The sequence below is a fragment of the Lissotriton helveticus genome, chromosome 5_1 (assembly GCF_964261635.1).
Source record: "Lissotriton helveticus chromosome 5_1, aLisHel1.1, whole genome shotgun sequence".
Taxonomy (NCBI): domain Eukaryota; kingdom Metazoa; phylum Chordata; class Amphibia; order Caudata; family Salamandridae; genus Lissotriton; species Lissotriton helveticus.
The window spans coordinates 141,891,205-141,904,119 of record NC_136065.1 but is presented as its reverse complement, the minus strand read 5'-3'; the positions used below and the strand labels follow the sequence as shown (position 1 = coordinate 141,904,119).

The 12,915-nt window shown below is 41.1% G+C and overlaps 1 protein-coding gene across 1 annotated transcript in view; it reads left to right on the top strand.

The window, feature by feature from the left end:
• The window catches only part of SNAPC4 (small nuclear RNA activating complex polypeptide 4), a 234,552-nt gene that overhangs the window by 135,074 nt on the left and 86,563 nt on the right, over positions 1 to 12,915 (top strand). Inside the window, exons 14-15 of the mRNA XM_078641909.1 lie at positions 524 to 618; positions 3,984 to 4,069. Coding sequence (XP_078498035.1) covers positions 524 to 618; positions 3,984 to 4,069 — 181 coding nt within the window. The remainder of the gene's footprint in view (positions 1 to 523; positions 619 to 3,983; positions 4,070 to 12,915) is intronic.

Sequence of the window (12,915 nt, the reverse complement as noted above, 5' to 3'; positions counted from 1 at the left end):
TCCAGTGAGTTATGAGAATTTCTACTGCTTTCTGAGCATTAAAACAGTTTCTAAACAAACTTTTTGTTGTTTCTCATGTTTCTAATGCTTATTATTATTACATGTATGGTGGAAATTCTACACAGCATATTTCAGCTCTGATTCTATTGGCTGCTATTGCATGTTATATATATATATATGTATTTATATATATATGAGTATATATATATGTGGGGCACATATAATATAGTGTTTCCGGGGTCCCGCACATGGGCGGGAATATTCTAATGCTTATGACTTTGATGAGGATACCCCTGGAAGAGAACTAGGATTACAGGTAAGTAACTAATCCTAACATACCGCGTGGTAAAGGATGTTTCCCCCTGTATAGAGCATGGAAGCTTTAAACAGTTCTTGAAACATCTTCCAGTCCTGCCATCCGGTTCTGCGATACTCAGGTGTTAGTGGGAAAATGTTTATAAACTTGGAAAACAGCCAGACTAACAGTAACATTATCCCTTCTTTATATCTTTGCTTCTTGTAGGTATAGGAAAGCTTTAGATAAAAGAGTCAAGAAAGGAAGATGGAGCCAGGCTGAAAAAGCAAAGTTTTTGGAGTTGCTTGACAAATATGGAGTTGGTAAGAGTTTTGCTAAGTGAACACTGTTTCTCACTTTTCAGCAGGGCCTTAATCGTTTCCCTTGTCTGAAGAATAAACACCTGCATTAGCCTTCTTCTTACAATAACCTGTGATCTAATTGAGCTTTCAAATGTTGAAAATTTGGGGTACTTAATTGACTGACCATTGGCTTCCCTTCTCCCCTGTAGCGGTTACTAGTGCCTTCATACAGTATTTTGGAAGAAAATGGAGTATTTAACACATTCTTTTTATAAAACAAATCTTCCAAGTCAAACAGACATCTTCAAGAGTAGTTAGTAGCCGTAAAGATACCTTGTGTTGAATTTTGCCTACTTAATTTAAATGAAATATTTGCATACACAAGAGTGGAAGATACCTCGTTCAAAACATAAATCAATTGGAAATTGAGCAGAATCCAGAAATTGTCTATGACCCCAGTCAAGTAATTTCTTTACTCTACAGCACATCTCCTTTCCAGCACTAGAAGATTCAACCATATAAGACCTGTACCTCGAGAGCTGCTTCGGCCTCTAATCTAAGTTATAAAGTGTTCCCAATGCACCCTCCTGGCCTCACCAAAAAACTCACATTATCTGGGGGTCAAAAAGTTCTAAGAAGCAAGAGCAACCTAGTCCTGGAAACACCTGGGCACAAAGCAGTCCTTCCCTGGAGCTGCCTTCACATTACTGACTCTCCCAACAACAATCAGAATGGTTCCCACACATTTGACTTCCAGGAAACATCTAACAACAACTGTTATTTTATTTATTTTTATTTATAAAGTTTTATGTAGCACGAACTTGATCCCGAAGGATATCAGAGCGCTTTACAATTTGAGGCAATTAAATAACTTCCCACCCTATTCCCCTATAAACCCACATCCCACTATGGAACTAAAAATGCAAAATTAGAACAAAAAATGTAATAACTACTAACATTTTTAAACAGATAATAAAAACAAATCTTATACTAAAAATACATGCATCACACACATACAAAATAAATACAAACGTAATTACATTAATACAAAATCGATATTCTCCATCTCTTTCTGCAATACCTCCTGATCTAGTTCTCTTAGATGAACACTTAATACCCAAAAGGAATACGGTTACCCAACCCTTTTCATTTTTGGTTGTGCATTGTATGTTCTCCGTAAAGTACCTCAGTGTCTGCCGTGAATATATGATTATTCAACGATTTCAAGTTCCACGCATGCCTTTACCCCCCCTAGCCTCCCCCCAGTCCCCCCCCCAGCCCCCCAGCCCCTTAATCCCCCCTCCCCCCAGCCCCCCAAAGCCAACGCAGATCGTACTTGCGGAACGACGACAGGAAGGAATACCACTCGCGTGGTAAAGACGGTCGTTGAAGGTTTACGCGTGGGAAAGACCTTTGCGTGGTGAGTGACGCGTGGTAAACGTTATGCGTGTTATTTGCTTCGTGGTAAATGATGTTTCCCGTCTGCCGTTTTGAAATCGCTGTATAAAACCAATAGGCAAGTATCCGCGTATAGTATTTGCTAAATAAACAGCAAAAACAGGCATTTTTTATAACCAGTTGCCTCTCCAACATAGTCCTATAAGATGGAGCGGGTCTCTACCATTAGCATGGGAGCTGTTGACTCCTACTTAGAAATACATGGGTGCAAATATTTGATTTTGGTTGTATTAGTCAATCTTTTAGTTGTAGAGTGGAGGCTGTATGTAGTAGTAAACCAGAGTTTCATACATATTAATGTATACAAAGGCGCCCTTATACAAACATAGCATTTAAAATGGACGTTTTACCTGGTCTAGCAGAAAGTGTAATGTATTCATATCAATGTAATGTGTTCATATCAAAACCGAAACCTTGAATGTTTATTTCCTATTTAGTGACAGTATGACTTCTTGAAATATTGCTACATCAGAGGTGTGACTAGTTTGTTTTCCTGTGAATGAGTAGTTAGTGATTCGATCTGAATAAATCATGTGAACTGTATTTTTGCAGACAACTGCTGTGTGTTCCAAATACTAGACGGATGTAGTAAGCGTGTACTGTACATACACCTTAACCATATATGTTTTTGACTGGACCCCAGACCAGGCTGACCTGTTCCGAATCATTGTAGTATCTTTTTCTGACCACCAGGATGACTACGCCCTTTCTGAACTAGCTAACTCTTCCAAAGCCCCATTTAATATTAAATGCATGCAAAAGAGCTCAATTGACATTTAGGAAAAAATAGCCTAACATTTTGTCTCATCTTTGTTAGAGATACTTTTGGTACCCTGGACTGCACAACTGAGTAATAAAGAAAAGCATGTTAAAGAAAACGTTAATGCTAGAATATTTTGGCCATATTCCTGAGAATGGCTACTTGCTTTATGTATTACATATAAGTAAGTACCGTGTCTGCTACATCAGGGATAAAAGATCTTGCATGTGGTGTCAGCACCACAGACAGCGTAGCTTTCAGTAGTGCAGGAGGTGCAGGGTCACCAGGCCTAGGCGAATTAGAAGTCCACTGCACCTTAATTAGAATTGACGTTCTACAGAACCAGAGGTAAGTGGCGACTTTACTTGCATGCATTGACGTCAATAGCATGCTTGCTGCTCCACTTTGCAGATTAGGAATATGTGTCAAGGCATTTATTTTATTTATTTAAGAAGTTTCATATAGTGCTGGCCTGACCCGAGGGTATCGGAGCGCTTTACAACAGGTAAATTGCAGAGAATCACAACAAAACAACAATTAGCAGTGCAGGTCAGTGATGGGGAGATCTGTTTTGAAGTTTTGGGGACGGGGTCGAAGCAGTTCGCTGCGTCTGCTTTCTCGCTCCGACTGCTCCTATCGATTCCCTAGGGAGCGGTCTAGGAACAGGGCTTTGAGTTGGCTTTTGAATTTTACAAAAGAGGGAATAGTTCTGATGTGGGGGGAAATAGAGTTCCAGATTTTGGGTGCGCTCCCTGCGAAGGATCGTGTCGCAGTTTTTTGTTTTCGAATTTTCATTGGGATGAGTAGGAGGGAGTTGGAGCTTCTGAAGTTCCTGGCCTGACCAGCTTTTTTGAGTTTGGCCGCAAAATATTCGGGTTTGCCGGTGTGCCGGGCTTTGTGCATGAACTACCAACGTGAAAAACAGTTCCAGGCAGCGCAGAAAAATTACTAATGTGGCCATATTCTGTAAAGTAGTGACTATTGGTTGAAGAGATATGGATGCTAGGCTTTCAGGGTGTGGCCGCGTTGTCAGCTTTTTGGTTTAATGTGACTACCTTTATATATATACTCAAGTGTTTCTGTATATCTAATCTTTCTGATATAGTGGTATTTGTTACGTGGGTTTCTGCTTCATCACAACTTTGTCTGTGACCCATTCATCTTCTAGGTCATTGGGCTAAAATCGCTTCTGAATTACCCAACCGGACAGACTCACAGTGTCTGAACAAGTGGAAGATAATCGCGGGTTACAAGGTGAGTTGTCCTTTGGTATCGTCTTGAGGCATCAGAACAAAAACATACCAGTGTGGTAGCCATGCATACAGGAATGCCACAGTGTTGACTGAATATTTACATTTTTAACGCTTGACTTGAAACAGGGAAACGGAATAAGACATTCCCTATTTACTTTATTTGAATTGTATTTATTTATTTGAGTTTTAAATACCGCTAGCTAGACCTGAAGGTATCAGAACACTTTACATGTTATGAGTATACGTCTCCTTGAATTAAATGAGGGGATTCGTAAGGATCGAAAAACCATAGAAAGTGTAGAAACCATACATCATTTAAGTATTAGCAAAAAAGAGTAATGTCGGCTTGCCTTGATTTTAAGATGTAGCTACAGGCGGCCTTCGCCGTTTGACTGATTTTCTGGTATCACTTCCTATAAATGTACACCAAGTGGGCTTCGACTCCTCCTTATAGGAGTATTGCTCTCTCAACTGATTCTTTTGCTACTGATTCTTTTGCAACTGTTTCTGTTGCAGCTGTTTCTGTTGCAGCTGTTTCTGTTGCAGCTGTTTCTGTTGCAGCTGTTTTTGTTGCGGCTGTTTTTGTTGCAGCTGTTTTTATTGCAGCTGTTTTTGTTGCAGCTGTTTTTGTTGCAGCTGTTTTTATTGCAGCTGTTTCTGTTGTAGATATTTCTGTTGCAGCTGTTTCTCTTGCTGTTTGTGTTGCAGTTGTTTCTGTTGCAGCTGTTTTTATTGCAGCTGTTTTTATTGCAGCTGTTTTTATTGCAGCTGTTTTTGTTGCAGCTGTTTTTATTGCAGCTGTTTCTGTTGTAGATATTTCTGTTGCAGCTGTTTCTCTTGCTGTTTGTGTTGCAGTTGTTTCTGTTGCAGCTGTTTTTATTGCAGCTGTTTTTATTGCAGCTGTTTTTGTTGCAGCTGTTTTTATTGCAGCTGTTTTTATTGCAGCTGTTTTTGTTGCAGCTGTTTTTGTTGCAGCTGTTTTTATTGCAGCTGTTTTTATTGCAGTTGTTTCTGTTGCAGCTGTTTTTGTTGCAGCTGTTTTTATTGCAGCTGTTTTTGTTGCAGCTGTTTTTATTGCAGCTGTTTCTGTTGTAGATATTTCTGTTGCAGCTGTTTCTCTTGCTGTTTGTGTTGCAGTTGTTTCTGTTGCAGCTGTTTTTATTGCAGCTGTTTTTATTGCAGCTGTTTTTATTGCAGCTGTTTTTGTTGCAGCTGTTTTTATTGCAGCTGTTTCTGTTGTAGATATTTCTGTTGCAGCTGTTTCTGCTGCAGCTGTTTCTCTTGCCGTTTGTGTTGCAGTTGTTTCTGTTGCAGCAGTTCCTATTGCAGCTGTTTCTGCTGGAGCTGTTTCTCTTGCAGCAGTTTCTGTTGCAGCTGTTTTTATTGCAGCTGTTTCAATTCCATGTGCTCTATCTGTGTATTTACATCTGTCTTTAGCATGGCAGTAAAGAGGGCAATAGTAGTAGGGTTTTGGCATCATTGAGCATGTCTCCAGTTGTAGGAGTCCACCGAGGGAGTGTCTTGTGACCATTCATTCATGCCAGACAGAGAGTGAGTGCACAAATATAATTCACCAAAGAGAATCCCTGCAAGACAACAGATTAGAATTATATGAAAATATTCCGGTTCTCTTCATCGCCTGAGTTTTTTCTGAACATGCACTGGTGGTCAGTGTCCCTTGTGTAATCATGTGGTCACTAACCTCCAGACATTTCATGGTGGATTCCTTGTATGAGCCCGCCTCTAGAGTGATTTCATTTTGTTGATGGATGGATGGAAATCCCGGCGGGTCCACACAGCCTTTCATCCATCTGAGGTCGATAAAATGAGTACCATTGAGTTGGGTAACAATGAACATCTGTTATTCAGCGCCAAGAGACCTCTGGGTGAACGTGCGCTTTACAAATACACATGTTATGTTATGTTATGAGAGAATGCTCATAAACAGGAGACATACACTGATCACAGTAAACACCTAGGATTGCCCCTTCCCCAGAGAAATACACCAGTCACTTGTTTACCTTTTAAGACCCTGCAAAGGGCCAGGCATGATAGTTAAATAGAAGTGTATATAAATTCATCTGTAAACATTTCATCGATATTGATAGGTTTTATATAGCTTGCGAATGCCAAAAGGCATCTTGGCGCTAGAGTCAGCCAGAAAACATAGCACCGAAGCAGTAACTTATACACAATAATAATAATATTCATCTTTATTTAGATATAAAACATATCTTTAAAAGAATTTACAAATTCGCAACCTAGCCAAAAATTAAAATAAAAACTTCTAAGAAATAACACATAGTATAGGTATAAAAACACAATCCAATACAGTCTTATAAAAAAACACGGATTTTGTCTCATAGTATGTTTTAAAATCACAAAAATTGAGGCAGGGCTCCAGCTTACATTCGGTAACCAGATTATATCAACTTTGCTAAAAATAATGTCAGTTATTGTTCATTTCAATGAGAGAAAAATTGAAAATTAAGCACTTTAACATGGTCTCCTTGAGTTAAAGGTGTGATATGCTTGCTGAACAAATTTTGTAAATTTTATGTTTAGCACAGTTAACATGGTCTCCTTGAGTTAAAGGTGTGATATGCTTGCTGAACAAATTTTGTAAATTTTATGTTTAGCACAGTGTTTTCCGGGTTTATAGCGGCCTTGATGGCTTGCCTGCAGGTCCGAACCCCCAGCCTGTTCCACTCTGATTTTAGTTCGGACCTAGGTTCTGTATTAAGAGCTGGGCAAAGGCAACTTACGTGCAACATGGTTTCCGCTGTTTTCCCACACCCTCTACAGGTGAGATCTTCCGATGTGCGTCGCCATGATGGTAAGTCCTGCAAGAAACGCCAGTCACCCAGTCTGATGGCTATGAAGCCACGTTTCAAGTATAGGGGGTATGTGCTGGCCAAATAACTGACTGGGGCTGGGTGTCTGTAGGAATTTATCATGGCCCAAGCATGGCTGCGTTTAAGAAAAAGTGCTTTATCAGTAAAACAAGAAGTCATTCTCACACATTTTTTTATGGCTTTTTTAAAAGCTGCCTGGCCAGGGTTTAAGGCCCACAAATCGCTTGCTGACATTTGCTTAATGGCGTCTGTGAAAAGTAGTCCGTACAACCCCCCCGGATTAATCTGGCTGATTTCTTGCCAGACTAAAGATTCTAAAGTTCCTGGCTCAGCTTGTCTTAACTTGTGACACAAGTTAAGATATGCCCCGGTGGCTGAGGCCTCATAATTAATCAGCCCCATCTCCAACCTAATCTGTGCTGCAGAGGCTGTCTTTGGCAGCCGGAGCACCCTTTTATAAATTTTGGTTGTCTGTTGGTTCAAGGTTGTGTTCATTTTACCACAGAAAATCTCAATGCCATAGGATAAAGTGGGGCCAACCTTTGCTCTCATTACCTCCAAGAGGGGAGCTAAGGTTGGACCAGAAAGATCTTTTGCAAGTTTGCCCAGTGATACCATTAGGGTCACTGCTTTGGCTCCGATCTCACCACGCTGTTTTTTGTAACCACATTTTGAGTCCAGGTGGACGCCTAAGTATTTATAGGACTGGCCATTTTCTAGGCTGACATTGTTGAATGACCAACCGCCCCCTGTGTTTCGTTTCTTGCCAAATGTGACTACTTGCGTTTTCTTCAGGTTAACCTCGAGTTGGTTATTGATCGTGTAATCGAATAATTTGTCGAGGAGTCTTTGTAACCCTACCCTGGTTAGACTGAAGAGAGCCAAGTCATCGGCATATAAAAGATTACTTAGAATCATGCCACCCACCTTTGGAGAGTGATTATTGGTGTCATCTAGGGCCGCCGACAGATCTGCTACAAATAGGTTGAAGAGAAGAGGGGCCAGCACACATCCCTGCTTCACTCCTCTGGTTGTCATTATTTTGCGTGAGAGATGTGTGCCGGTCCCCAACTTCACCCGCACCCACGTCCTAGTGTGAAGCTGAATTATTCCCTCTAGTAGTGTCTCTGCAATCCCCCACATCTTTAGTTTGGCCCATAGGGCCTCCCTGGGGACTCTATCAAGATTTCAACAAGGAAGATAAAAACAGCCAGGTCTTAGGATGTTTCCCGAAACTAAGCAGGTTGGCTTGACCTTTCAGTATTTGTCTACTTTAATTATCAGCCAAGGGTCGTTAAGGCAGCTCTAGAACATATAGTGCTTTCTTCTTATATGTACTGTTTAAAGTATGTATCGATAAGAGGAAACAATACCGGCTTTAGGTGATTTCCATTATTTCCCCAGCCCACACATTGAAGTGGTGGTGGCCAGGTGGACAACCCTATGAACAAGCTGCGATTACGGTCTCAAGATGTATGAGCCCAATACTGAGTGACATCATTGCCCGGTGTGAATGAGTATGAACAGTAGACAGACTGATCACAGAAGGATAACTTATGAAGGAGGAGCCACACAAAACATAATACCATTATCTGGAACTGTGCAGGGTGTGCTCATGTCCTGAGGTCTTCTTTGAGTAGGCACTTTTGATCAGTGTTTCTCCTCGCTACATGCATTTTTGATCGCCAGTATCCAGGCATTTCACTGGTATACAAGTTGTATGTGTGCACATTGAAGATGTGATGATTACTCTCTTGTGTTGTATGAGTCCGCCTCTGTTCATGGTCTTACGGCTTTCCCTGTTCGTATGTTGGTGACAAGCAGGAAGTAACAGCGTTTACTCTTCTATACAGGCTCTCACCTGTGGTATGCTGCTAGTTTGGCCAGGTCATAGTTGCATTGGTTTATGAGCTGTTTCTATTGCACTATGTTATTGGTGTACTTACTTCAGTCTCTAGTACAGTGATGGAAATTCACCATCTCTGACCATGTAGGGATTAGTTGCCCAGATTGTGTGATTCTACCTTTAGAGTGCTTTCATTGCAACTGATTCAGGCAAGGAGAGAATGCCCATCTCACAACTCACCTGTATTTTTACTTCTATTCTCCCTTCTGAAAACAAAATACTTCTATAGACTGTATTGGGTCACCCACTTTTCAAACCTATCTAGCCCTGCAAAAAATGTGTCCATTGTACTTCCATCTCAGTGGGATCACTTGTGTTCACTCACATTTTGAGCTCAAGAGTTTGGCAGGTGTGAGAATTGGCATGAACCCTACCAACAAGCTGCGATTACGTGTACTCTCTTGTCTAATTTACGCAAACATTTTCATGTAAGTGGTGTTGTAATTACAAATGATGTAATAGGTAACATTCCAACATGGCGAGCGTCAGCCGCAAAAGGTTCCCCCACCAGCTAGTCCTTTCTTTATGTTCACACTGTTACCTCGATGACCTATAATTTTCTTTGTAACCACCCACTAGGAGGAAGCAACCTACCTGTGACCAAGGCGACTTGATCGCCAAATCGCACTGGGAGTTTGTGCTTTCCTGCATGTACCACAGATTATTTGATTAAAACTTCACGTGCAAGCTACATTGGAGTGCACTTTTTCTTTGTTCCGGAAGCCAGGAAAGAGTGAACTTTGTGTTCAATCGGAGTTTACGTCCGAGCCCGCACCGCTACCGCCTATATATATGTATACGTATATGTTTTTGGAGTCTTCTTAGGACTTCAGAAGCACCTACCCATTGCCTTACCAATTCACTAATACACTCATCTATTCATCCAACCACCTGTCGGTGTATTCGGACTCATTTATCTATACGTTTCTCAACCATTCATACATGTACTCAATCATCCATTTCTCAATGCATTCAACAACTCATCCATCAGTTTAGCAACACTTTGATTTTCGAAATCAACCACCCAGCAATTCGCACAATCAAAGAAACAAAATTGCCAAACAATGAAGAAGCTCTTCATTAAAATAAAGGCAAGATCAGTTTATTGGCTTTGCACATGCTTGTTCCATTATGTAAAACACTGTCTCTTTGCCTCAAGTTAGCTGATTTCCTTCCAGCACCAAAACAGTTGTTTCCCCTCTCAACCCAGCACATCCACTTTACTTCCCCCACAGTCTCCTTTCTTCCGGCCTCTGGCCCAGAAGAACATATAGCTTTTCTCTGTATGTTTTCTGTTTGATCCAAAGGACCATTGTCTGATATTTGTCCAGGAGAGGTGTTCATATTGGCAGTCCTCACCTTGCCTCCTTGTCATGATAGCAGGGCTTCTGCTCCTGTTTATCTCTGCATTTTATGACCTGAGCAAAGTGCTGATCTTCCACTGACTGGAGGCCGTGGGGCACTAGGGTCTCTTCAGAGGTCCAGGTGATTTCATGGCAGTGACATCCGTGCTGCCAGTGCTCAATATGGAAAAATAGAAGTGCAGGTACTCTGTACCAGAGTTACTGCTTGTTTCTGATAAGTGCCGGTACTCTCCAGTTAAAAGTATTACGTCTCTCTTGAGAAGTGCCGGTACTCTCCCCCTCAAAATAAAAGTGCTGTTCTCCGTACTGGACCGTACCGGCCCATTTAAAGCACCGAGTGCAGCGCTTCAGCCCCTGTTAAATCCCCCGTCTCATATAAGTCCGGCAGTGGATGCTGTGGGGGCATCCTGTTGATGGGAGATAGCCTTGTGGGCCCCACAAACTCAATCCACCCCAAGGAGACCATCTTTGATCACTTAATCATCCTCCTGGTTCCTCCCTCCTCACACGCTGTGTAGCAGTTTGGTGACAATCCAACTCACCCCTTTCTGCAGTTCTGGTGTGGCATCAGGAACGAATGTTGCTTCTGGTCTTGTGACACTCAATTTACTGCGTGAACCTCCCCTGTCCTTGGCTGGTGCATGCAACATTACTAGACTGTGGTGCAGCAGATGTTGATGTCACCATCATGAAAAGGCATATCGCTTTCTGTTTACGCTTGCATCTTGTTTCCACACAGAAGGAGCAATGCATGAGAGAGACTATTCTTCATGATATAATGATGCCTCTCTGATGAGCTCATTGGTCATTTGGTCTTAACGGAATTCTAAATTTCTTCAAAAATATTTTGTTGTCAGCTGTGCAGGAGCACTGCACACATACTGCTAAATTACCAGAAGGACAGTAGGCCGTTTGGAAATAGTCAACTCTTGTCATTTTCAACAGAGCCCATGTACCTGAAGCCTTCTTAACAAGCTTTGACCACCGCAGAGCTCGAAGGCCAGATGTTCAGAGCAAACAAATGTGGGGGGGGGGGGGGCTTGGAAAAAAGAGATGAACTTTCTCCTCTAGGGTTTCGGGTTATCCCAGTGAAGTACTTTGCTCTAAAATGATTCCTGATGGGACCCACATGCATAGTTATATTAGTAGTAACCCTGAAAAGGTTCAGAGTTGAAGACCTCGAATTAAATGCTCCTTGCCTTTTAAGGATTAGGGAACTATATCCACTACTGTTACCCCCACTGTTATCTTATTCTTTGCTTGCTCTGCTTTCCCATTGCACTTGTGGTCCTAGTTTCGCGACCCATTGACATCTACAGGACTGCTACATTCTAGCGGGCACTACAGACAACTCACCCCAGAAGAACCAACCTTATGAAGGACAATCAATGCCTTTTATTCGTTCGCTTGAGGTAGACGGTTGTTAAAGGCAGCTAGGAATCTCAGAGGATACACCTTAGTCATGTTTTTGTAAGGTTTATTTTTGCTCCTTTCTTTTATTAAAGTTTGAATTGTTCATCCTTTCATGATCTCTGTCGCGCCACCAATAAGTTCAGGATTGGTGCCCTTCAGATACTGAGGTATTTCATCAAAATAGTAAATTCCAATTAATATATAGACCCATCCCACCACATTAGGGCTCTTTCAGACATTCTAAAGACAACTTTCACTAACAGAAAATATTCTCTTTTGGGCTCTAAACATAAGGTCCCTCGTGTGACGGTCTAAGGACATTACTGCAATTCAAACTATACAACAATCCCTTTAAATTGAGAGTGATCTACCTGGACATTCAGGAGTTTTTCCAGTATTCCAGGAACAGCCACCCTCTTACAAATGACAACATCATAACTGTGACGGTGATTGGACTCTCTTTACACAATTGAACACCTCTCAACTATGCGATTTGCTCCAAGAATTGTGTTCTGACTTTTTCAACGTTGTTCCCCTTTTTTAACCTTGTTAAACATATGTTTAATGATAATTTGCGCCCTCTCATGAACATGTCATATGGTATCTTTTTTCATAATTCGTTTTTTGAGGTGACCTGTATTTTTTTCTAAAAGAGATTGGCATTTTAATTTTAACCACTTGATTTCTTTTTCAATTTCTTTCACAACAGTGTTGATTTCTGACGATATAGTTGAGACATTCTCTCTAGAAACAAGTTTTGGCAAAGCCAATAGGTATCGCCAATGCAAGAGCTACTGTGATGGTGAAGAAAAAAAGCCTAACCTGCAGCAATCCTTCCTCAACCTGGGTTCCTGAATACATTCATTTAGGCATATAAGCATTTAGCGTTTATGCCAACAAGCTGTTTACTATTTTGGGCAGGGTACATCTATTTTTAAAATATTTTAATTTTGAGATACCTTTACAGGCCATACCCATAACTCTGCCTTTTACCAAGCTACCGTGCGGTCAGCCAGCGAACTCTCTGATGTAGAAATTATGTGTCCTCATCTATTTCAATTTTTATTATGATTTGGAATTCCATGGAATTCCACATAAAATACAGAATAAAAACAGCTTTTTCATACAAAGCAAAGAAATAAAAAACAATTTCTATAAAGTTGTCTTTTTTTTAAACTGCTGGTTTGTAGCTCCAAAATCGTACTGTAGGCCTGAGGGTAAGACGTATGCATACAAGGCACCATCTAAGCAAGCAGTACAGGCTCTTTAAAATGCCACTTTTTAAAATGTCTAAATCATGTTTTCATTA